At 42.0% G+C, this 27267-nt stretch overlaps 1 protein-coding gene across 3 annotated transcripts in view; it reads right to left on the reverse strand.

Moving 5' to 3' along the window:
* Positions 1-27267, reverse strand: part of ATP8A2 (ATPase phospholipid transporting 8A2) — a 547249-nt gene that overhangs the window by 222157 nt on the left and 297825 nt on the right. For all 3 annotated transcript variants that reach the window (XM_023756696.1, XM_023756695.1, XM_023756697.1), the window contains 2 exons: positions 17230-17413; positions 9968-10078 (listed from right to left, as the gene is read on the reverse strand). In XM_023756696.1, coding sequence (XP_023612464.1) covers positions 9968-10078; positions 17230-17413 — 295 coding nt within the window. The remainder of the gene's footprint in view (positions 1-9967; positions 10079-17229; positions 17414-27267) is intronic.

A 27267-nucleotide genomic window follows, 5' to 3' on the forward strand; every position in this document is an offset into this window, starting at 1 on the left:
CACCGGCTGTGACACACCACTTCTCAGTTCTCGTTACAGGCTGCCTTTCTCTAAGCCAGCACCCAAGTGCCCTTCCGTAATTGCAGGACCTCCTCCAGTGGTCGGCAAACTCATTAGTCAACAGAGCCAAATATCAACAGTACTTCTTCAAAATAGACTAGCCCAGGCTGAAAAACGACTTCTGCGCATGGGCCACAAAGTTTCAATCGCACTGTACATGCGCCCACACGTGGTATTTTGTGGAAGAGCCACACTCAAGGGGTCAAAGAGCGGCATGTGGCTCGCGAGCCGCAATTTGCCGACCACGGCCCTACTCAATTCCAAGAGCAAGGGCTGTGTCTTGTTCATTCCCATCCCACAACACAAGAGAGCCGGGCTTGGAGGATGAGGATACATGAGGCAAGGAAAGTACTATTAAGAATGTCTCTGCCTTGGCCGGGTGGCTCAGTTGGTTGGAGCATCGTCCTGTGTTCAATTCTGGGTCAGGGCACATATCCAGATTTCGGGTTCGATCCCCAGTCAGGGCAAGTACAGGAAGCAACAGATCAATGTTTCTCTCATATATCAATGCCTCTCTCTCTCTCTCTCTCTCTCTCTCTCTCTCTCTCTCTCTCTCTCATCAATGAAAACATATCCTTGGGTGAGGATTAAAAAAACAAAAAGAATGTTTCTATTTCTAGTTAACTCCCATTTCTAGGCGCAAGGGGAAGTCTTTCTCAAAATAGCTTTCCTTCCAACATACTAAAATTGTAATCAATGCTCAACAACTATCCACACGCAATAGGAACCACCCAGGTAATCATGGACTCGACAGCTGGGATGTTCCTTGAGTGACTGTGAATACAACCCGACAACCATGGGAGCTCTTCCCAAGCTACACACACCACCACCACCATCCTCCATGAAATGAGGAACTTTGTGGAGCTGGTCCCGGGGCCCCTGGTCTTAGCATTCTGCATGCCATGGACTCAGTGGTCAACACCTGATTAAAGCTTTGAATAGAAAAATTGATGGTTTCATATCTAATAAAGCCACAGCCTTTACAGAAAGGTACATATGTTGATTGAGCTTTTCAATCATGTTTACTTATTAACAGGCTAGCATTAAGCTCATGACTGCAAATATAGCCCTTCAAACAGTGAATCTATATTAGGAAACAAAACATCACCCCTGATGAGACACAGGCCAGAGGAGGAAAGTTTAGCTATCAGGAATTTTGTCTTTTGCCACAAAGAGATTTCTTGTGTCATGAATAAAATGCATTTTTTCCAAAGTATATTTAAGCCATGCATTATAGCCCAAAGAGGGAAAAGTTACTGGATAAAATTGTGATCATGGTTTACAACATCTATTCTCTATTGACTTTAATATTTAAAGGAAAATCTGCCCAAGTCAGTACCTTTTTACACCATTTACAATGCAGTCTGGGATACTGTCAGGAAATAGACACCAGTTTGGAATATTTTGATCAAATCCACAGTATTTCTGTATATTAACATGTTTAATTAAGGCTCCCCAAACAGAAAGCCAACCAGACAGTACATGAAAGAGGGGGCTGCCTACAAGCAATTTAGATATAATATTTTCAAATAATGATGGCCTGAAAAATGGAGGAAAAAAACAAAACTTCTCAGAGGTCCAATAGAAAAAAAAAATGGTTGTAAAACAACCAAAGAGAATATGCATATGTTTTCAGAAAAATAAATTCAAAGTGCTCCACGAGCATTTTTTAGATTAAATGGCAGTTTATACATGAACCATAGTTCATTTTACTGCTTTAGTTTGAAGACACAAAAACATAATGCTGGTAAGGCTTTTCTCATGTCCTGTCATATTCCAGAGTTCAGGCTTTTTGTTTGCTTGGTTATTTTAGATTTGTCAGATATTGATAAGTCTTAAATGACTTTCAACTAAATTTTGTCATTAGGTTGCATTTGGTCTCAAAATTCCTATGGTTTAAATCTTTATTTCCTATTCAGTGATATTTCCAGACCTCCATGTGAAATATGCATCCCATTTTCTGGCCTGTATCCATACCAGTTTAATGACCCCCCAAAAGCCATTAAAACTCCTTACATATGTTGCCAAAATAAGCAGACCCTCTAAATGGTATAAAATTCCCATTTTTTTCACACCAATATCTATATGTTATGGTTTTTCTCAGTATTAGGAACCACCCACTCCGTAATCACCAGCATAATTGCAAAGTCTCATCTCTATTTCAAAGTTAACTGGATATATTATCTTTATGTTATACCCAAGTTCACAGGACACCTATATCCTAATTTTTTTTAATACAGGTTAAATTTAAGTACTTATCTATTTGAATTTTATTATCACTAAAATACATTTTTTTAGATTTAAATTATTTATTGTTGAAAGTATTACATGAGTCTCCTTTTTCCCCCATTGACCTCTTCCTGGCTGCTCCCACCCCCCAGCACATGCTGTCTTTGTCCATTGGTTATGCTCATATGCATGCATACAAGTCATTCGGTTGATCTCTTACTCCCTCACCCCCCACCTTCTCTCATAGGTTGGACAGTTTATTGGATGGTTCTATGTCTCTGGTTCTATTTTAGTTCATCCATTTATGTTGTTTATTATATTCCACAAATGAGTGAGATCATGTGATATTTATCTTTCTCTGACTGGCTTATTTTGCATAGCATAATGCTCTCCCGTTTCATCCATGCTGTTGCAAATGTAAGAATTCCTTCTTTTTTACAGCAGCGTAGTATTCCATTGTGTAGATGTACCACAGTTTTCTAATCCACTCATCTGCTGATGGACACTTGGGCTGTTTCCAAATCTTAGCTATCGTAAATTGTGCTGCTATGAACATAGGGGTGCATATATCCTTTCTGATTGGTGTTTCTAGTTTCTTGGGATATATTCCTAGAAGTGGGATCACTGGGTCAAATGGAAGTTCCCTTTTTAATTTTTTGAGGAAACTCCATACTGTTTTTCACTGTGGCTGCACCAGTTTGCATTTCCACCAGCAGTGAACGAGGGAGGGTTCCTTTTTCTCCGCATCCTCGCCAGCACTTGTCTTTTGTTGATTTGTTGATGATAGCCATTCTGACAAGTGTGAGATGGTATCTCACTGTCATTTTGATTTGCATCTCTCGGATGACAAACCTACAGCCACCCTCCTACTCAATGGGCAAAAGCTAAAGCCATTTTCCCTAAGAACAGGAACAAGACAGGATGCCCACTTTCACCACTCCTGTTTGACATAGTACTGGAAGTGCTAGCCATAGTGATCAGACAAGAAGAAGAAATAAAAGTCATCCAAATTGGAAAAGAAGTAAAATTATCATTATTCGCTGATGACATGATATTGTACATAGAAAACCTTAATCAAAAAACTACTAGACTTAATACATGTAGCAGAATACAAAATTAACACCCAGAAATCTATGGCTCTTTTATACACCAACTAGAGGCCTGTTGCACGAAATTTGTGCACTGGGGCAGGGGGGAGGGTGTCCCTCAGCCCAGCCTGCACCCTCTCTAACCTGGGACATCCCTCTCACAATCCAGGACTGCTGGCTCCTAACCACTCGCCTGCCTGCCTGCCTGATTACCCCTAACCACTCCCCTGCCAGCCTGACTAACACCTAACTGCTCCCCTGCTGGCCCGATCACCCCCAACTGCCCTCTCCTGCTGGCCTGATTGCCCACAACTGCCCTCTCCTGCTGGCCATCTTGTGGTGGCCATCTTGTGAGGATGTGGAGGTGGCCATCTTGTAATGACATGGGGGCAGCCATCTTGTGACAACATGGGTGTGGCCATCTTGTGATGATCCGAGGGCGTGACAGTCACCTAGGCTTTTATTAGTATAGATCAGTAATGGCGAACCTATGACATGCGTGTCAGAGGTGACATGCGGACTCATTTTTTTGGTTGATTTTTCTTTGTTAAATGGCATTTAAATATATAAAATAAATATCAAAAATATAAGTCTTTGTTTTACTATGGTTGCAAATATCAAAAAATTTCTATATGTGACATGGCGCCAGAGTTAAGTTAGGGCTTTTCAAAATGCTGACACACTGAGCTCAAAAGGTTCGCCGTCACTGGTCTAGATAATGAACTCACAGAAAGGGAAACTAAAAAAAAAAAAAAAAAAAAAAAAAATCCCATTTACCACTGCAACAAAAAAATTAAGATACCTGGGAATAAACTTAACCAAGGAGGTAAAGGACCTGTACTCAGAAAACAGGATGCTGAAAAAAAGAGATAGAGGAAGATATAAACAAATGGAAGAATATACTGTGTTCATGGATTGGTAGAATCAACATCATTAAAATGTCCATACTACCCAAAGCAATCTACAGATTCAGTGCAATCCCCATTAAAATACCAACAGCATATTTCAAAGACCTAGAACAAACTCTCCAAAAATTCATCTGGAATAAAAAAAGACCCCGAATAGCTGCAGCAATCTAGAGAAAGAAGAACAAAGTTGGAGAGATCACAATACCAGATATCAAGCTATATTGTACAGCCACTGTTTTCAAAACTGCCTGGTACTAGCACAAGAACAGACATATAGACCAATAGAACAGAATAGAGAAAGCAGAAATCGACCCAAGCCATTATGCTCAATTAATATTTGACAAAGGAGGCAAGAGCCTACAATGGAGTCAAGACAGTCTCTTCAATAAATGGTGTTAGGAAAATTGGATAGATACATGCAAAAAAATGAAACTAGACCACCAACTTGCACCATACACAATAATAAACTCAAAATGGATAAAGGACTTAAAAGTAAGACAGGAAACCATAACAATCTTAGAAGAATCCATAGGCAGCAAAATAGCAGACATATGTCGTAGCAATATCTTTACCGATACAGCTCCGGCAATAGAAATTAAGGAAAAAATAAACAAATGGAACTTCATCAAAATAAAAAGCTCCTGCACAGCAAAAGAAACCATCAACAAAACAACAAGAAAGCCCACTGCATGGGAGGACATATTTGCCAATGTTATCTCCAATAAGGGTTTAACCATTTGTACACCATAAGCGTCCATAGATGCAAACAGTGGACCTTTTTAAATTAAATTCAAAATATTGTGGCAGTGAACTGGTTAATCTCCAAAATCTATAGGGAAATCATACAACTTAACAAAAGGAAGATAAACAATCCAATCAAAAAATGGGCGAATGACCTAAATAGACACTTTCGAAAGAGGACATACAGAAGGCCAAGAGACATATGAAAACATGCTCAAAATCACTAAAATATTTTGTTCGTTCCAAATAACCTTTCCTGGGCATTCAGAATGACCATACAGAAATGTATACTTAGTAAATGCTTAAAGTGCTGACCCTGCTATGCCTTGAAAATGTACTCTATTGGGGGATTTCTGAAAAACAAACTCCTAGTTGTTAAATAGTGTAAGGACTTTAAAGAATTTAATTGACCCTTCTCTTAGGAATTACCAAGTTGTCACATCAGGACTTCAAAGTTTATGGGAATCCTTCCCTAACCTCCCTACCCCCAATCTTTGTGCTTAAAAAAAATTCCTCCCATTGTTAAAATCAAAGAGTTTTTAAATATTAGTCTTTCTGCCCTAGCCAGTTTGGCTCAGTGGATAGCGTGTCACCCTGTGGACCAAAGTGTTCCGGGTTTGATTCTAGTCAAGGGCACGCACCTTGGTTGCAGGCTCTTCTTCAGCCCTGGGGGCCTTGGTTGGGGCTCTTGCAGGAGGCAACCAATCGATGTGTTTCTCTCACATCGATGTTTCTCTCTGTCTTTCCCTCTTCCACTCTCCCTAAAAATCAATGGAAATAAATATCCTCAGGTGAGAATTAAAAATCAGTCTTTCCTTTCTGCTTTTAAATTACATTGAGAAACAGTTACATAATGGTTATGATTTATGCCCCAGGTCTCTGCTTACCATCTGCCCTATATATTGACAAATTTTCTGAAATCTCTTTTCCTATGTAACTTGCCTATTCTAGAATGAAAAAGGAATCCCAGCTTCCAGTAGTGGTCTGGTTATTCAGATTCCCCTTCCTTGGCCATTCTTATCCCATCCAGCCCTATCTTCTAGCCTTTGCTAATGTATTAATTTTCCTGGCCCTCTACACAGACAGACACACCAGGAGCTGGCTGATGGGAATCCTACCTGCCTGGCAAGGCTATTAAGTTCTGCTCCATCTAGGCCACAACAGGATTTTACCTTCTGAAAAATATGGTCCATCAGCTCACAGCCGCAAAACTTAGCACTTAATTGGTTTAATACAAAACAAAATAACATGTAAAGTTTGTTTTTCAAACTTTGAATGAGCTCCCCAAGGCATCTGATCTGTCTAGACGTTTCTGTTTTCCTCATGGTGGCTACAGTAACAAAGAGCTTGTGAATCCCTTTGAAATTTTTTAGCATTTTTTTTTATTTTGGCAAAATATACATAATATAAAGTTTATCATCGTAATCATTTTTAGGTGTAAAAGTCACTGGCATTAAGTACTGCTGTGCAACCATCACTACCTGGCTCCAGAACTCTTTGGGACACTATTGTCACTGTCTACAGGAGGCAGACAGAAAATTTCCAGTTAGTTCCTAATGATAAAAACCTAGTTTTAAGCCCTAGCTGGTTTGGCTCAGTGGATAGAGCGTCAGCCTGTGGACCAAAAGGTCCCAGGTTCGATTCCGGCCAAGAGCGCATACCTGGGTTGCAGGCTCCATCCCCAGTAGGGGGTGTGCAGGAGGCAGCCAATCAATGATTCTCTTTCATCATTGATGTTTCTCTCTCTCTCTCTCTCTCTCTCTCTCTCTCTCTCTCTCTCCCTCCCTCCCTCCCTCTCTCCCCTTCCTCTTAAAAAAAAAAACAAAAATATCCCCCCAAAACCAACAAAAAAACCTAGTTTTAATTCACTGAACTGTATGCTTAAAAAAGTGTATATTACTGTGTATTAATTATACTTCAACATTACCAATTAAAAGCAAATAAGGAGGGATGTAGTGGGAGTGGGCTGGGGACAATTGGGACCCAGACCGCAAGGGGTAGAGGCACAGCGGCAGAGATGGGGATTTTATCAGAAGACATAGGGACCCTTGAAGAGGCTGAAGAGAGTAGTGGCATTTATCCACTCACTCATGCCCAACATCTTTGAGCAGCTATGTTCTAGACACTGTGCGGGGCCACTAGAATTGGCCAGACATGTTTCACAAAGTTCATCCTGACTGCATTATAGATGATTGAGGGACAAAGCTAGTGGTGTTTGTCATCATTTAAGTAAAAAATACTAAATTAAGGCAGTAGCAAAGGCAGGAGAGAGCAAAAGCTGTATGTATTTTTAGTTTTACCTATTAATAGGGCCACCATGAAATCCCTATTCCATCATTTTGTTCCTATTTTTAGTCACTCCAAGGTTACTTTAGCTGGTTATGTAGCACACCAGATAAGCATTATGGTATACCAAGTGAGTAGACTGTATTATATCATGGGTTCATACTTCTTCCATACAACCTTTATTTATAATTTAAATCATATAATATCCTCATAATAATGGCTAAGACTATATAAGTGTGTATGTACAGGCGCATGTGTAAATCTTTTTAATTTGCCAAATTATTTTTAGACTTTTTAAAAATGCCTGATTTTATGTATATCAGAGGACATTTGAGATAGGAACATACTGGCTATGGCAAAGGGTTTCTCCTTGTGTTACAAAAATACCACTTAAGAGAAATATGCAATATATTTAATTTATTCTCACTTAATTACAAAACCCTCAGAACACAAAACTAATCATTGCAAATGAGCTAATCAAATTACAACAATCTTTGACATTTTAGTTCAAAACACATTAAAATAGCATGCAAAAAGTACTTTCCTATTTTTAAAATTATATTTAAGTGCCTGTTGATGCCATAGAGGTCATTTGGAAATAATAGACACTGTCTGAGTCAATGCTCTGACTCCCGGCTCAGCCATGGATTTTGTTCTCTTGGTTTTCAAATTAATATCTCTGGGGAATACTTACTAAAAATTGGGCAGAGAGTAATGAAGACTTTTTATTTATTTACTTTGAATTTTGTAAAGAATGCTTTCAAAGGCATTAGCAACTGTTGCCCAGCTACAAATGAAAAATTAATTTAAGGAACTCACACAGCATTTTCAGGGCCTCATTCCAAATAGAATTTCTCAGACAGACTAAAATTGTACTCTTCTCATCTTCAGCCCACTTGAAGTTAAAAAAAAAAAAAGGCAAGATAGTAGGTGTAAATGACTAAGAAGGGCCCCAGAGGATGCTCTGGAAGCTGAAGGGTTAGGAGCTTCATGTAGTATGTCTTGATAAGATTTCTAGACTATCTGTAATTTGCTGATTGTGAGGAAAACCAGATTATTAAGAGACCTTGTGAAGCCAACAGCTACAAGAGCTTAAAATGCATGTGAAATTTGGGATGACGCGTGGGAACAGGGACTCTAATACTCTATGACCCCAAGTGCCATTTAGGAGTGACTCCTATCACAAATGAAAAAAATGTCACAGGAACAGGGGACAGACATCTTTAAAGCGTCAAAAAGGAATTGTAAAAATGTGACTAGGAAGAAGATAGAAACTACAAAGTCCATTATGCAACATCTGAAAGTTTTTACTTGGAGTGGGCTAAGTTGAATATTACAGCACAAGACAAGCAGATAAGGCAAATAGGCTGCCTTTGTATAAATTAGGAAAACATGCATTTTTTCAGGTTTCCCTATGTTTCAGCCCCATTTATCCCACCGACTGGGCAGCCTCATGCAGTGAACAACCTGTGCAATCAGGAAAATTACTCGTTAGTAGTTTACTTACAGAGTGAGTGATGCAAACCTATATGTTTGACCTGAATATTCAAAGGAAAGAGTAGACAATTTGGTAAAGAAGTGGTTAGTTACAGAAAACCACTTGTTAAATTATCTGAGCTGAGTATTTTAAGGGACCACATCAGAAAGAGTTGATCTATGCCTAGGTTCTTATTTCTACCAAGAGTTGAGAAATCAGACACAAAATAACCCATAATAGAATGAGATATTTACACCATTCATAATCAACATTGCTTTTCTATTTCATTCCAGAGGATGAGGCCCAGAAATCAGGATTTTAAAAAGATTCCCAGGTGATTCTAATGTGCAGCCAAGGTTGAGAACCACTGCCTTAGAGGAACTGCCTGCTTCCTCTTCTCTAAACACATTTGGAAATCTATTAGTCACGATGGTCTCAAAGCCACACCTCTATAGCAGAGCGGTTCTTATAGGAGGAGTGAGGTGGCTGGTACTCCCACTGAGAGCAAAGTGCCTTTTCCACTTTTCCCTAGCCCACCCCTCTCCCCATCTAGTTCCTTCAGCAAACACATTTAATTTACTTAAACCCGAATCCGAGTCACGAAAAACAGTGTGAAAACTCCATGAGTTCACTGAGAGATTTTTAATTACCTTGTTGGTTTATTCTCCACTCACCTCCACACCCACCCCACTTAAGTAGCAGTGCCCAAATACCCCAGAGCAATAAAAAATGCTCAGGAAACTTCAGGATTCCATGAGAACTATAGCAAGAAATCAGGCCCTTTCATTCTAGTTAAGAAAAACTGACTGGGTTGCCTAGACAGGTCTCAGAAAGGTGTGAACACAGCTGCCCAGGCTCTGGTCACCCTGGGAGGAATGACAGCAACATCTGCTCAGGCCAAGACGATCCCTGGATGGAGAGGGCCTTCCTCCACCGGGCAGGGACTGCGGGGTGGCATGATGCTGCTGACTCCGGCCTTGGTGACTCAGCATGGAGACCTACATCTAGAAGGTGTCCCTAGTTTCAAGGAGGTCATGTGTGTACAGGCTTCAACAGGTCACAGCAGCACCATTTCTTTAACTTCACATTAATAAAATCCTTCCTTAAGTTACTTGAAATACTGAAGATGCCCTCTGGAAAAGGCCTTGCCAGTCAAGGAAAAAGTCCATGCTGCTCACCTCAATAATGTAGAGAACCACGTTCTTGTAGAAGCAGTACAATATGCACTTGGTCACCCGGTTGTAGCTCCAGGCACCATGAACCAACAGGAGCTTCTCTAAGTAGGAAAACTGCAAAAAGAAAATAAAGTTCAGAGAAGCCTATCATCCTATATAATAAAAGCCTAATATACTAAGTGTCTGATTGACCGGCCGGCTGTTCAACCAATCAAAGCGTAATCTATATATATAAAAGCCTAATCAACTGGACCACTGGGTGGTAGCTATGATGCGCACTGACCACCAGGGGATAGACGCTCAACACAGGAACTGCCCCCTAGTGGTCAGTGCATTCCCACAGCAAGAGCACTGCTCAGCTGCCAGACGCTGGGCTCACAGCTGGCAATGCGCAGCTGTGGTGGCACGAGCCTCTCCCAGGAACACTCCCCCTGCATGCCCAAGCAGTGGCAGGGCAGACGCAGCATGGCTGGGATGAGTGGGAGCAGCACAGCACCCAGCCCGGGCTCAGCCTCCTCCCTGGCGGCCTACTGCTTCATGCACTATTTTGTGCTATGTGGGATCTATGACAGTGGGCTAGAGTCTGGTGAGCTGGTAAGTAAGGCAGGGCTATGGTGGCACAGAGTTCCACTGATCCCCGCAGGCCAGGACGAGGGACCCCACTGGTGCACGAATCCATGCACTGGGCCCCTGGTATGCTAATGATATGCTAAGGCTGCTCAACCACTTGCTATGATATGAAATGACCACCAGGGGGCAGACAGTCAACTGGTTGACCAGTCGCTATGATGTGCAATGACCCCAGGGGACAGACGCTCCGACCGGTAGCTTAGCTTGCTGCTGGGGTCTGGCCAGATGAGCCAGACGGGCCAGATGAGCCAGATGGGCCAGCTGAGCGAGACCGGCCAGACACACCCTGGAGCCCCCCTGCCATCTCTCTCTGGCTGGCCAACCTCCTGCGTCTCTCCCCGGCACCAATCTTGCACCAGTGGGGTCCCTTGGCCTGACCTGCACTCTCTCGCAATCCAGGACCCCTTGGGGGTTATCGGAGAGACAGTTTCAGCCCGATCCCACAGGGGGAGTGCCGCTCACAGCTGGTGAGTGCAACAGCGGTGGCGGGAGCCACTCCCATCTCCATGGCAGCGCTAAGGATGTTTGACTGCCGGCTTAGGCCTGCTTCCCCCAGAGGGTGCAGGCCAGGCTGAGGGACCCCTCCCCTGAGTGCATGAATTTCATGCACTGGGCCCATTTTAATTATTATGTGTCTAGGTGTGAGTCTTTTGGGGTTCATCTTGGCTGGAACTCTGTGTTTCCTGAATGTGAGTGACATTTCCCTTCACCAGGTTAGGGAAATTTTCTGCCATTGTTTCTCCAAACAGGTATTCTATTCTTTGCTTGGATTCTTCTCCTTCTGGTACCCCTATGATGTGAATGTTGTTACATTTCATGTGGTCCCAAAGCTTCCTTAAACTCTCTTCCTGCTTTTTATTTTATTTTTTCCCATTTGCTGCTCTGAATGGTTGGGTTTTTTTTTTCTACCTTGTCTTCTAATTCACTGATTTCGTCCTCAGCTTCTTCTAACCTACTGTTAAATCCTTCCAGGTTGTCCTTTATTTTAGCTACGTCATTCCTCATTTCCAATAGATTCTTATTTATTCTTTCAACCTCTCTTTTCATGTTGGTGTAGCTCTCATTGTCTCTTAATGTTCTCATTAAGCTCCTTATAATTCTCGTTAAGTTGCTTGTAGTTATCCCTGAATTGTTTGACTACCCTTATTACCATTACTCTGCATTCTTTATCGGACAAAGTGCTTGCCTCCATTTCATTTAGTTCCTTTTCTGGTGATTACTCCTTTTCTTTCATTTGGGTGTTGTTTCTTTGTTTCCCTATTTTTACTGTTTCGTTGTATTTGTTTCTATGTATTAGATCAAATTTCTATGCTTCCCAGACTTTGTGGGGTGGTCTTATGTGGAAGGTGTTTTGTGGGACACAGTGGTTTAGTTTAGACCTCCTGAACTGGGTGCTCTAGGAAAGTCTCTTGCTTGAGTTATTTGGGTCCTCCTGTTATAGTTGTGTCTTGAATGTTATTGTCTCATTTGTGGATGGAATCTCCTCTCAGACTGGCTGACTATGTGGCTCATCCCCAACCACTTCAAGCAAGCTGTTGTGGAGGTGCTATCAGAACAGAAAAAAAAATACAACACAACAAAATGCAAAATAAAAGAAACAAAACTAAAACATACACAACAAAATCAACTGTCAGAGAATAGGGAATTAGGAAAGAGAAAAGAGAGCAAGAATGACAGAAGAATATGAGGAGGAAAATACCAAAACCAACCAACCAAAAACCCCCACACAAACAAAAAACAAAACAAAAAATGGGGGGGGGATAGGGGAGTAAAAGGAATATGTAGGTGCAGAGCTAAAATAAAGAAATTAAGAATAAATAATTAGGGGAAGGAAAATGGTTTGAAATAAAGAAAGAAGAAAAGAAAAGTGAGAAAGATTTATTGAAAAGGAAAATAGAGGAGAAAGCAGATAGACCCAAAATAAGAAAAGTATAAAAGATGAGATATGAGGGTAAAAGGAAAAGAGAGAAAGAAAAAAGATTGTGTAGAAAAAGGGAAGATGAAAATTAGATACATGAATGAAGCAAGAGAGACTAGAGCAATAACAAATCAATAAAGCAGATAGATAAAGAAGATGAAGAAAAAAGGGAAAAAGAAAGGAAAGAGAAGAAATTTTTTAAAAAAGCAAAATAAAAAATGAATAAAAAAGGAGGAAAAAAAGGTGAAGTGGCGTTCATTTCAGCCAAGTTTAGTGCCCCATAGGAGCTTCATTTGGATCCTACTCTTCTGATGACTGTGGCTGACTGTTTTGTCTGCCAATTCTGGTCTTTCCCTGAGATATTTTAGGTGCTAACTCTATCAGAAACTGTCCTCCTTTGGCTTTCAGCAACCTGCTCGAAGCTCCAAGTGAGCCACAGTTTGTGTCTGTCTCCACAGGACTTGCCTGCAAGCAGGAGGGCCCAATCTGCCTTCTAAAACTGGTTTGTTAGCGTGTGGAGCCCAGGGCTGGGTCAGCAAACTTTCTCTGGTTCCCTGGGTTCCACCTCTGCCCGCCTTTGCCTGCTAGCCAGCTGTCAATCTTAATCACTCAAAAGTCTGTCTCTGAAAGGGCTTTAGGCAGGGAAGGTGCTGCTCAGATTTCAGGGAATGTGGTTAGTGTGTTTCCCTGTCCCAGGGCTACTCCTCTGCAAATGGCCCAAAATATTACTCTGCCCTCAGCTGGGCAGAGATCCTTGTATGCAATCCAGTGGGACTGGCTGCAAACCTGGACTTTTTATCAGCTCTCCCATGAGGGGAAAATACCAGACTAGACTGTGCCCAGGATAGTGGGGCAGACAGGCCTTCCCTCATCCAGTCACTGAGGGCTCGGAGACTTTTCAAACCCATAGGCTTGGACTCTGCTTTTGTTTCCTCTGAAAAGGTCAGAATTCAGGGTGTGGTATGCAGGTTTCCTGAGAGTGGAGCAGGCTATATTACCTAGGGCAGGGTTTTTTTCTTTACCTGCCCTGTGGCTGCTGGAAGTGGCTAGCAGCTAGCTCCTCTCAGAAAAAATGGCCCTTTCAGCTTGGACACTTATAAACGACCAAAGGCAGGATTCCCGGCATTTCCAGATCTCCCTGCATTGCTCCCCACCCTAGCCTCTCTTTAGGCACCTCAAATCCATGCCTCCCTTCCTGCACCAAAGTCTCAGGTGAGTAGTTGCAAATAAAAACGCCTGTGCTCTGGGTTTAGAAAAAACACAAAACTGTGGTTTTCTCTCCCACTGGCTCTGGTTTGCTGGCTCCAGACTCTGCTGCTGCTGACAGCAGCCCTGCCGCCTTTCACAGCTGGATGTTATGTGGGCCGTGGGCCTGGGCTCTGATGCTCCAGGCTGTGGAGCCCAGCCTGGGCTTTGGGCCTCTATCTTTTGAGGGCACAGAGTCTCCCATAGCCCAGCACTCCTCCTCTCTCGGCCCTCCAGCCTGCTGCCCTTGGGAGCTGGGGCAGCTCCTCTCACGACCTCGCCTTTCCTACCGGTCTCCAGGTGTTTTCTGTCCTTCCTCCTCCATAACTGGACTTCATTGGTAATTCCAGGTGAATGTTCTCCAATTTAATTGTGTTTCTAGTTTGGCCCTGGGATGAGGTGCATGACAGATCTGCCTATTTGGTCACCATTTTCCCCTCTCACTCTGTTGTTGTTGTTGTTTTGTGTGTGTTTTGGTTTTGTGGATTGCTGTGCTCAGGCATGAATGGACTGTTAGGAATGATCCTGTTTAAATTATGGTTTCTATACATTTAATGAGCCTCACAGCAACATTGAGTTCTCCCTTGGTTGCCTTGAACTAAAACCTTAGTTCCCTGTTCTGAGTCACTGGGCAGTCCACAGGCTCAACCCCATGACTCTCCTAAAAGAAACAATCAGGCTGTATTGAGCATGTCCACAAACATTAGAAATTCTTTTGCTATTATAAACTTTCTCTTACTTTCAGATGACTTTTGAAATTAAATTTAACTATCTGTAGAAAAGACAGAAAATACAATATTTTTAAAAAGATATTATTTTCAAGAGGGAGCCACATAATAATTTCCATTAGCACTAAAGAAGGGGACTCAATCTGATATGATGTAGCCTTTCAATGAGTTCCTCCAGATCAGGGTGAGGCAGGTCCCCAAATGCACACTCCAAAAGCGAAATGACAACTTCAAAATGGCAGGAGTAGGTACATATGGAAAAATAAAACTTCCCATAAATGCTCATTAAGGATTCCCAGGAGGAATGAGGAATCATGAAGTAACTAGCTACACAAATAAAAAGGAAGTTTGTATTTGACCCAGACCCCCTGATGTTACACTTCAATGGGCACAGAGAACATCTGCTGGACTCATCCCAAATGTGTCAACTCCAGCACTGCAATGATTTGTTTTCAGGAAAAAATAATATCCTAAATCAAAATGCTGTTTTCATGAGGTCGTTCAGAAAACATTAAGAAGGTAGCGGGCAGGATTGATTCTCTCCTGAGGAGAACAGAGCACTGAGAGTTCCAGGTGCAGGCACAGGCTGCCCATGGGTGAGGCCCCAAATCAGGGATGGTTGTCAGTCCTGGGAGCTGCCCCCTGGATAAAAGCACAGGCAGGCTGGAAAGAAGTAGATCCAGAGCTTTGCCTACTTCTTAATTTTTCCAAGGACAATTCTTTAAGCTACATTTTCTTCTTTGTATATAACCCTTTGGTATACTTTAAAAAAAACACACAACAATCAAAGTTGATCATCCACATTAAAATGAACAGATAAACAAGCCGTTAACTTTAACCAAAGACATTTCTCATTTTACTAGGCAAAGGAATTCATAAAATTGTGGTCTTTCCCACTCAGTAACTACAGAGGAAGCACTGTTGGGGCTGTAAGGTGGGGAGGAATGCTGCCCTAAAATAATGGGACCTCTGCCTAATTATGAACAGGACCACAAGCAGGAGAAATGAAGACCCACAGACATGGGGACCATTCATCAGTTGCTTTGGCAGGGTGACTATTATGCTGAAGGGGCAAGAAAACCCCTAAATAGAGTTAGAAAGCCCTGCTCCCTTTTCTACCCTTCTTTGATGCTTTTAATTTGAAGAGAGCAATTGCTCCAGATTCCACATCCTATTAGTATGCAGTTTCAATAAGGCAGGTCATAGAATCGCCCTTCCCTAGACATTTTAAAGAAAAAGACAGACAAATATTTGCCTGGAACTCCTAGGAAACCTTTAAAGATTCCTTCCAGCCATATGATGCTATAACTCAAGTATTTAATAATGCTGGGGTGTATAACATCTACACTTACTGACAGACTACAGGAAGCGTGAGTCCCCCAGGCCTTGGAGTAGTTGACACAAGAAAGTAAACGGGCAGGTGTGCGGGACTGGTCCCCAAGGTCACACACAGGTCTGGTGTTCTCGGACCCTGGATGCTCCAACCTGAGGCAGGTCACCTGAAAGAGCCCCAGTGTTCCCACCTGTAAAATCAGAATTCCTTCTACCTACTTTGAGCAATTATCTTGAGGATTTATTTGAAATCAACAAAGGAACAAGATTGATTTCCTGCACTTTTCAGAGCCATGAGGATTTTGTAATTCCTCTCTGGGTTGGAGAACCACGATCTGGAAGGGAATCCGAGAGGTGATCTAGTGCAGAGCCCTCCTTCGGGGAGATGAAGCCCCAAAGCTGCAGAGGACCAGCCTGCAGCCCTGGGGGGACTGGAAGCTCTTGCCTGTTTTATATGCAGCCCCTGGTTTCATTGCTTGTGTTCATGGAATTATGGTTAACACATTCTTCAAAAGACTAAACAAGGGATAAACAGGAGAGAGGTCTCACTAACCCGAAAACAAGTGGCATTTAATAAAAACATACTGCAATCAGGAGACAGAAGGAAATGCTGTTTTCATTGTCCTGACTAGATTTTCTGTATAATCATGCAGGCCAAATGGGGTCAGGTGGTTGGCTGACCCTTCACTTTTTGTCCATCATTAAGGAGCAGACATGTTTTCTATCCTCCGGCCACCTGTACAGTAACTACAGTGTATCAGGGGCCGCTGCATGGGATGTTCCATCCAGAGATGAATGGCACGAACTTGGCCTAAGTGCAGGAGGCTGTTTGCTACTAGCTGTGGGTACTTATGGCCCAAACCCAGCTCTCAGCAATGCCCTTCACAGCAGTGGTCCCGGGCAGTGCCCTGGTCACAGCCACAGAGAAAATGGCAGCTGTAAATCATTGCTTTTCCCTGATCTCAAATGCCTGAGAGAACGTTCCAGCACCTCTGAAAGAGGGGAGATGCCACCATGGGAATTGTAGAGAGTAGGTGTTATGAACACAGCCATTCTGTGGCAGAGGATGGCAGATGGAAAAGCATGTGCAGCAGATGTGTGAGTTGAAGGTAGGAGATTATTAGTAGGACCAGAGACCTAACAGTCAGGGATGATATCTTGCCTGAATGACAGAAAGCTTGGCCAACCCACAGCTGGTCAAAATAAAACTGACTGGCAGGTCAGGGCCTCCAAACTGTACAAGATCAAGACTACAAAGTTCAAATACACTCGTGGTTTCACCTAGATGGCAACCTCCAAGGGGCTGGCAGTTTTTAGGGCTGGACTGACAGGCTCAAGCATCCAACAGGCCTTCATGCCCAGCTGACATCTCTGTCCACGGGAAAGGACAGCTGGTCAACCATGCCTCTGACCTGTGCAATGGCATAATCCGAGTTGTTGGTCGCCTGCATGCCTTCATTCCCACTGATTCCCACACCCACATGGGCTGTCTGGATCATCCCGACATCATTGGCACCGTCCCCGATGGCGAGGGTGATGGCCTTTACCCGCTTCTTAACCACGTCTACTATCTCAGACTTCTGCAGAGGAGACACTCTGTAAGAGAAGAAAGAGAAATTATGACTGTATTGATCTTTCCAGAGGAAACAGCTGTAATCTACATTTAGCTGCATTAAAAGGGCAGTCATCGGACAATTTCCAAATTCAATACATACGTTTTATGTTCGTGTGCAAAAAAGCTTTCAGAAAACAGTAGCTTGTGGCTTTCAAGTATTTGCCAACTTCACAGATGAAATACACAACTCAAAACTAACTTAAAACACAGCCCATCTGTAATCACCCTGCTCAGTGGGAGCCCCATGTGCAGACACCCCAGGGGCACGTGTGCCCTCCCGAAAGATTCAGGCAGTGAAGCTGGTTACAGAGGCTTTGGGAAATGTCTTCCCAGCAAATCAGAAAACTAGCAGACTCCATTTTTGCTTTGGTGAACATCATTCACAACCTGGGGCTGGCAAAAGAATTTTCCATAAAATCTGCTTTCACAGAAGGGAAAGTAAGTTGGCAGAGCTTGAGAAGTGCAGAAAGAGGACGCAAGGAAGAAGAAAGAAGAAAGACTTCTCCAACTCCACCCCAGAGACAGAGACAGCATTTGAAGGGCAGCCAAGGCAGAGGATTTGAGAAGGGGACTCCTGGGGGTACATGGTCTACTGAGGCTGAACTGCAGCAGCAGAGCCCAAAGGGTGGACAGAGCAGCCTCTGCCTAAGAGGGGCTGTTTCCACAAGGAATCAGGCAGGTGGGCTTTTGTTCATAAGCCCTCAAGTCCTCTGGGAAGGAAACCTAATATAAATTTATGGTGTCTAAAGCACAGCAACATTGATTATATGATGTGTTTGTTCCCAGTATAAGATCAGACAACGAGGACCTCAGGACTGACTTATTTTTATTTTAAATTCTGAATTGGTAAGCTGATTTGAGAAATTTACTGAATCATTACAAAACACACACACACACACACACACACACACACACACACACACACACGAGTAAAAGACCTGTCTGGGTTTCCCAGAAGTACCAGCTGTGGCCACATACAGACTGGACTTAAAAACTAGAATAGACACTCACAGACCCTCCCAGTAGAACTATGAGTTCTCATATGGCCAACCCACAAAAATGCTTGTTTCCAAAAGAAAACTTAAATTTTACCAACTCTGGAAAGAAATGTGTTTGGTGAGACAGCAAGCTGAATTTAAAGCACAGGTACTTTGAAGCCATTGCTCAGTTTAGCAAGTTAGAAAAGGGGCGTTAGAAGCCACGTTGTATGACCTAATACCTCTTTTGTGATTTTCACAGGGACTTTCAATAATAGGACTTCACAGCCTCCTGGGGTAGTTGCAACCACGAAAAATTATTATTACTTTTTTGTTGTTGATAAGCATTAATAAGTACAAATTCTACCCTCTGGGCCAGAGTAGAACAAATATAACATTTTTTTTCAAACATTAGGGACGTTGAAATATAAAGATACCTATAACATCTTTCTTCCCACAGTTCAGTTTCTGCTGGCTAACCAATCTCAGGTCCTTCAACCCTATTTAATAAGCATGCTTCAGAACTTAAAAAAATAGCTCCCAACTGTGAGCTTCTAGACAGCTGAGAGCAGAACAGAGCAGTCACCAGCTCCCTGGTAGCAGATGCTAGATTGACCTTAATGTAGCTTAAAGTGAAATGAAAGCTTTACTATTGTTATCATTGAGCTTCCTGTCAACTAAACTTAAGCAATTTCAACACACAGGGATATAAGCTGTATCTATTCCCTCCAAGTTTGAGCAACTGCCAGTTGGAGCCAACGTCTGGTTTTTACATTCCCCTTTCCATTAAATTTCTGATTGGCAGGATGGCAGGCACATCTCACAATTAGAATTTGCTATGCAAATGTGATTTCTCATTTTATTTTTGAACTCAATAGAAGTAGAGATCAAATATAGTATAGAGAAAATGACCTAAGATTCAAAGTGGAAGAACTGTGCATGACCTTTTCCTGTGCCCCAGATGAACTATGTCATCAGGGAAAATCATTTTTATCAGTCCTTGTCTTTTCATCAATGAAATGGAGAAAATGAGAACCATCCACTTCATGAGATGGTTGTGGCGTATTTATGTGAAACCATTCTGCTTCCTAACAGGTGCAAAGCAAATGTTATCTCCTACCCCATCTGTAAAACCTCAGTTGTTTTGGGGGGGAGGAGGGACACATCTGAGAAATGCGTGCCATCTGGCCCATGGTTACCAAACTGTGTGTGTAGGTGTCCTAGGGTACTATAGGGGGAAATTATACATTTTCAAGGTAAATACAGTAACATCTCTCAGGTAGTGGTAGAAAATAATAGCTCTAAGTAGCCCATAGTCTCGACATTAGATCATGCTACATTGCTCTGCATGATATATCTTTGTGAAGCTGAGTTTTCATGGTTGCTATGATAAAGAGCAAATACACTGTGAAAAAAAATCAATGTACAACAGGAAATGAGGGAGGCAGCGTCCACTTTTACTCCAAGGTTTGAGCAGTTGTACAGTGCTCAGCAGGTGCACTCTACCATATGATTGGTAAGTGATTATGATTATTTGAGAATAAAAGAAAAAGAAGTATTATTCTTTCATTTATGTGCATTATTGTTTCAAATGTCTGCTAATTTTTTAGGACATAAATACTCCTTGAATTGTTTGATCTTGCCTGCTTAATAGATAGATACTGTTCAGTTTTACTTTTGGCCTAGGGGCTTTGCAGAGTAATTATTGAGACATTGAGGTACCATTAATCCAGAGAATCTGGGAACCTCTGCATTAACACTTGTCTCCATGGTTACATTAATCATGCATCAAGTACAGTTATTCATCTACTGAAGTGGAGCTTCACCCAAAGGTGCCATCACTTAAGTCTTCAATTCTTCTTCTGCATTCATGAAGATATCACAAGAGACCATGGAACAGAACCTTTAACAGACTGGGAGGCCTAAGTCTGTGACTCCTTGAGATTTCATATGCCCCCCAAGTAATCAAGCAAGTTGGCCTCTTTATCAGCAAACCTGATAAAGTGGTCTGGAAAGAAAGGGAACCTGGGCAGGAAGCTCAGCCACATGGACACTGTGCTGTGGGAGGTTCAAAGGGTTATGGTGGTGGAAGAGGGAAGGTGCTAAACAAATTCAAGGTTTTCTTTGAAGTTAAAGTTGTTGCTTTTATGTTAGTAGGTTTTGCAATAAGCCAACCAACACAAGATAAATAGCAAGTCAAATATACTCACTATATTTTCCACTTTGGAATTTGGAGCTCAAGAAAGTTGAGGCAAGTCATGACTCTGATTACTTAAAGTAAAATCTTTGAGTGTCCAACAGCTGCTTTTTCCCAAAAAGCAAAAAATAAAGAAAAAACCTGACTGGGTATATAAACTAAGTCATATCCCCATGTTTTAGAAGCATGAGATTCTCATCAAGGATTTATTATGCCCCTAACTGCAATGCCTTGAGAAAACATAATTCTAGCACACACTAGGGGTTCATAACAGATGTCAAACAGCTAATTTCTACAGAACTGGATAGGCACCATTACGCTTCAGCCACACATACTATTTTAGTATGCCAAGTTACCACAAAGCACAAACTAGCTCTTCTAAAATCTCAGTTTGTGACATGGAATCACATGCCACACTTAATACGTATTCCCAGCATATAATACGTCCAACACATAAAATAAGGATTCCCATCCACATCTGGTATAGGACACTTCTGTACCATATTTTGGTGAATGACATATAGAAATATAAATTCAAAGATCTTCAGTAACTAGAGAGGTATTCTTCCCACTTTTCTTTTGGCTAACACATTAGATTCTAAAATAAAAAATAAGTTTTCCTTTTGAGACTTTCAAACAAAAATTCAGTATTCTGGAGTATCTCATTTATGGAATGTGTATTCCTGAAATTTTAAAACTCATTTTCTAAAGGTATTTCAAACATAACACTGAAAGATAACCATTGGCAGCTGCCTTTATAAGATTAATGATCATGCATTAATTTATCTGATCTACAAAAGCCCTGGTCTCAGAGTGAGTTTTTAAATTCTGATCTTGCAATATCATTTGAACAAATTTAAGTCCTTTCTCTTCTCAGAGCTCAGCTGCCCCATTTGTCAAAGAGGGGCTGAACCTCCAATATCGATAGATGTAAACTGAGCTCACCTGAGCCAGGGGAATTACAGAAACTCCACTCAGGGGCACCCAAGAGAACTTCAACCACAGCCACAACTCTTACTAATTAACCAGATTCACCACATACTTTCATTAATTGAACTTCAAAACGTCTTTATTCCAAAAAAGACAGTCCTCATGAATAAAAGAGAGATTTGAAAACCACTGGCCTAGATCACTGAGTCTCAAATTCTAAGTGAGCATCAGAACCTTCTAGAGCAGTGGTTCTCAACCTTGGCTGCACATTAGAATCACCTGGGAATCTTTTTAAAATCCTGATTTCTGGGCCTCATCCTCCAGAAATTCTGTTTCTTTGTTATGGGGTGGGGCCACAACATTAGCAACAAAGAAACAGAATTTCTGGAGGATGAGGCCCAGAAATCAGGATTTTTAAAAGATTCCCAGGTGATTCCAATGTGCAGCCAAGGTTGAGAACCACTGTTCTAGAGAGCTCATAAAACTGCAGATTCTGATTCAGGAAGGCCAGGTGAGTCCAGAGAATGCATATTTTAACAAGTTCTGAGTGATGTCGTGTTGCTCGTCATGGACCACTAACGTAGCCAGCAATGGCCTGAACAAGAAGGCAAGTTCTCTCTTGTTGAAACATTTTAATTGGCTAAGCTTACATTCCTATAACACAGGATACTTGCAAAATTTTCACAGAGTGACATTTACAATTAATTAGCAGAAACACTGAATTTTGTCCCCTCTTTCAAGCTTTGCATATGTAGGTTCTTCTTTGCTTTTAAACCCAAACTAGCAAGTACAAATTTAGGTTGGTATTTCATTTAAGACAGTCTTCCAATCTGAGTATCTCACATAAGAGAGTGAGAGGGGAAAATACTAAGCAGAATAAGATATACAAGCATCCATATGTGTGTGTTTTAAATGATGCAGAAACCAGCATACATGATTTCATTTGTGAAAGTATCAATCTTCCTGTTTACTGAAAGATAGTATCCTTATGAAAGAGATTTCCTTTGATTAAAAAAACATTGATATAACATATTATACCTTATTTCTTATAGCAGTCAGTGATCCACAATGTTTGACAATTGCAGGATCTTAAGAAAAATCTCATATAGAGTTTGTAGATATATAAACACCTAACATATGCATCTAAAACCTAAAAACAATTAAGCTATCCTATGTACCTGTCTAATGAGTGTGCCACTGGCCGACTGACACCTACGTGTTCTTTCTTTTGATGTGCTGAGTGCTCTGGCACAGGCCAGTGGGCCACACCTTCTGGCAGTTACTCGCTCTGGAACAGCCCACACCTGTGCTCTGACCCAAAATGTGTGACTCTCAAATTTCATCTATGGCTCAGTTTTTGGTACATCTCACTGCAGCCCCAAGTTCCAAAAGCAGATAATTTTGGCAGCTTGAGGTAGTCCCTAGAGCAGGGGTGGGCAAACTTTTTGACTCGAGGGCCACAATGGGTTCTTAAACTGGATGGAGGGCCGGGACAAAAGCATGGATGGAGTGTTTGTGTGAACTAATATAAATTCAAAGTAAACATCATTACATAAAAGGGTACGGTCTTTTTTTTTTTTTTAGTTTTATTCATTTCAAACGGGCCGGATCTGGCCCTCAGGCCGTAGTTTGCCCACGGCTGCCCTAGAGCATGGTCACAGACGTGAGACCAAGGGGAGGGGTGGCAGGAGGAAGGAGGGTGAATCTAGGTGAACCCAAAAAGGTAGCTTACGTATAGGCACAAAGCAGTGATACTTAGACTCAATCACTCAACAGTTCTAAAGCAGACTTAGGTGCTCCCTCATTACGAAAACTTACACACAGAGAGGAGCTATATTATACATGAGGAAGCCACTGACACGGTGCCTCAGAAAGATGCACAACTACAGAAGCTGTTCAGGTTTTATTTCAAGGGCTACAGGGCCTGACCAGGAGGCAGCCTCACAAAGGTTGGGGCTTGAGTAGAACACATTCAAAAATGCAGAATGAATGCTTGCAGAAAAAGTATTACCCATGAGATGATGGGCATGAGAGTGAAGCCAACATATATCTGGTCATCACATGAACAACATGCACACACGTTCAGGGATGAGCGTTTCTAGCTTTGGTTGCTTTGGCACTGAAAGGTTCTATCCACCCCAGCATTTTCTCTAAAGATTAAGCTGTTATGCAGACCCTCATGTTCTCCCACTTCACTCAATCCTTAAAAATTTCAAAACTGCACTTGATTGGTTTCCTACAAAGTTGCTATTCTTTCCCTAGTATCACCAACGATCCTCATAAAAGAGCAGACAGGATGACAGACCACAAGGGGACAACATGAACTATCTACATCTCAGGAATTAATCCCAAAATTATTTAATAGATTTATTTATTTCTATAAAGTCTATTTATGCACTGTGATTTATTATATCCCTTATGTGGATTGTTTGTCTCTCTAACCTTCATTTTCTATTCAGTTCCTATCTATCCATTTCTTTACCCAACTCTAAATGCTTATCCAGTGGACAATCAATGGTGACTAACTACCAAAATCATAAACCTAAGACTAAATTACATCTCTAAGCATAGCTATAAATAATAGGAAAAAATACAGTTCCACTTAAACAAAAATACATGAACTTCCATATAAATAACAGACCTGGAAACATGCTATCAGTGTGTAATTGAGAAAGACTACTTGTACTCATAGATGGAGAGAAGGAAGGCAATACAAATAGGACTGAACACCTCTATGAGATCTAAATTTATTATCCATAGAAAGTAGTTAAGCCCAGCTGGCATGGCTCAGTGGTTGAGCGTCGATCTATGAACAGGTTAATTCCCAGTCAGGGCACATGCCCGGGGTTGCAGGCTTGATCCCCAGTGTGAGGCATGTGGGAAACAGCCAATCAATGATTCTCTTTCATCATTGGTGTTTCTCTCTCTCTTCTTTTCCCTTTCTCTATGAAATCAATAAAAATATTTTTAAAAGTAGTTAAAAACACCCCACTTTTCTGTGATTTAGGGATGGATACTGCAAATTTTCTTGATCAAATATTCCAGTGGTTTTGACTCTTCTACTAATATGCTTTAAAATGTTATAGGCTTACTACAGGCTTTTTGTGAGAGAGCTTAGTGGTCCAGAGCTGGCAACAATCTTTGGCTTCTCACAGGGCTTTCCTGGAAAAAGCTAACATATAAGCCTGGTCTTTTCATTTCCCCTGGCTCTTCTGATCATAATGCTTTGATTATTATAAGCCAAAAGCTAGCTCTTGCGTATCATTTTGCATAAGCACTTTGAGGGCTTAACAGACACCAGCTTACCAAGTCTTTACAAAGGGTCTCAGGGATGTCAAGTGATGCAAATTATCTAACCAAGTCTTTATATTTAAGTACCTCACCATGTATTTGCTCTTTGCACAATTATTTAAGTGTAAAATCACATCTTTCATAAACTCAAATACCTTGGTACCTTTGTACTATTAATGACTGTTCAACACAGTGCTTAGTAGGATAAGCATTTAATGTGCTGATTAAATAAAATGATGAACCTATATCTCATTTTCAGCGATAAAAATTTGTAAAGAATAACCATGAACCCTCATGTGACCCTATGAAATACAGGTCAATATGCCACAGGATTTCTTGAGCAACTAATGTAAGAGCTCAGATGGACCAATGCTATTATTTATTTTGGTAAGATGAAACATACATGCTTTGATAACATTCCCTGTATTTTACCTGTATCAGCCATAAGGTTGTCTCCCTATGATTACACTGAAGGTTGGATGCATGCTACTGACACAAAGTGATAAAGCTTGACTGTGCCAGGTGAGTCAAGAAGCATGCAGGTGCACTATCATCTTGCTTTATATCTTGATGGTGCAATTCTATGATCACTTTATAAATTTAACATATATATACATGCTAAATTTATATATATGTTTTATATCCTATCTAATAATAGACAAACATGGTAATTAACCATAACTTCGCTACCCTTCCCATTGGCTAATCAGCGAGATATGCAAATTAACTGCCAACCAAGATGGTGGCCGGCAGCCACGCAGCTGAAGCGAACATGAGGCTTGCTTGCTCCAGTGATGGAGGAAGCCAAGGTTCCCCGCCTGCCTCAGCCCAGCTCTGAGCTCCAGATGCAACAATGTTGCAATTATAGAAGCTAAACAAACCCAGAAACCTGCTTTCAGCCGCCAGCAGGCTCAGAGCTTAGAGTGCCAGTGATGGCAACAGAGTTTCAATTATAGAAGCTAAACAAACCCAGATACCTGCTTTCAGCCAGCCACGGCCTCAGAGCTGGAGCCGGCTCTCAGCTCCAGTGACAGCCATAGAAGGTAAATAAATCCCAGAATAAAAAAAAAAGAAAAAAAAAAGAGGCTGGGAGCTTCAGTCACCCGCCAGCCTGAAAATGGCCCTCAGCCCCTCACCCAGATTGGCCAGGCACCCCAGTGGGGACCCCCACCCTGAAGGGGGTGTGACCAGCTGCAAACAGCCATCATCCCCTCATCCAGGCTGGCCAGGCACCCAAGCGGGACCCCCACCCTGATCTGGGACACCCTTCAGGGCAAACCAGCTGGCCCCCACCCGTGCACCAGGCCTCTATCCTATATAGTAAAAGGGTAATATGCAAACTGACCCTAACAGCAGAAGGACTGGGAATGACTGGTCACTATGACACACACTGACCACCAGGGGGCAGACGCTCAATGCAGGAGCTGCCCTCTGGTGGTCAGGGCGCTCTCACATGGGAGGAGCTCTGCTCAGCCACAAGCCAGGCTGATGGCTGCCAGTACAGCGGTGGTGGTGGGAGCCTCTCCTGCCTCCTCAGCAGCACTAAGGATGTCTGACTGCAGTTTAGGCCTGCTCCCCGCTGGCAAGTGGACATCCCCCGAGGGCTGCCGGGCTGCCAGAGGGATGTCTGATTGCCATCTTAGGCCCAATCCCCCGGGGAGCGGGCCTAGCCAGCAGGTGGTCATCCCCTGAAGGGTCCCAGACTGGAGAGGGCACAGTCGGGCTGAAGGGACCCCCCCACTCCCCGAGTGCACAAATTTTTGTGCACCGGGCCTCTAGTTAATATATAAATAACTGTTAAAACAACTGTGGTTGATAGGCATACTATTCTATGACACCTGTAAATTCCATAAAATTGTTCAGTGAAAATCTGTATATGAATTTTTTTCCTGTGTTTTCTTCTGTAGTATCCAAAGTTACGGCACATGTACCAGCACATTGGTATCCATAGTTATTTTTTTTAAAAAATATATTTTATTGATTTTTTACAGAGAGGAAGGGAGAGAGATAGAGAGTTAGAAACATCGATGAGAGAGAGACATCGATCAGCTGCCTCCTGCACATCTCCTACTGGGGATGTGCCTGCAACCCAGGCACATGCCCTCGACCGGAATCGAACCTGGGACCCTTCAGTCCGCAGGCCGGCGCTCTATCCACTGAGCCAAACCGGTTCCGGCCTTCTAATTTTTTTTTTTTTTTTTTTTATGGTATCCATAGTTATAAGTGAGCTGGTTAAACATATAGAAATTCAGCCCCCCCCAGAACTCATTAAAATTTTAAAAGTACTACACTGTGCTCACTCAGAATGACTTCTCCAGCTAAGAAATATGTACAGTTGATCCTCTATGATTCAAACATAGCACTAAAAAATGGATATGCTTGTGTTGATGCCTGTATTTTTAAAATTTATCTTTCAGAAAAGTAAAACTTCTCCTGTTGT

The sequence above is a fragment of the Myotis lucifugus genome, unplaced genomic scaffold, assembly GCF_000147115.1.
Source record: "Myotis lucifugus unplaced genomic scaffold, Myoluc2.0 scaffold_98, whole genome shotgun sequence".
NCBI lineage: Eukaryota > Metazoa > Chordata > Mammalia > Chiroptera > Vespertilionidae > Myotis > Myotis lucifugus.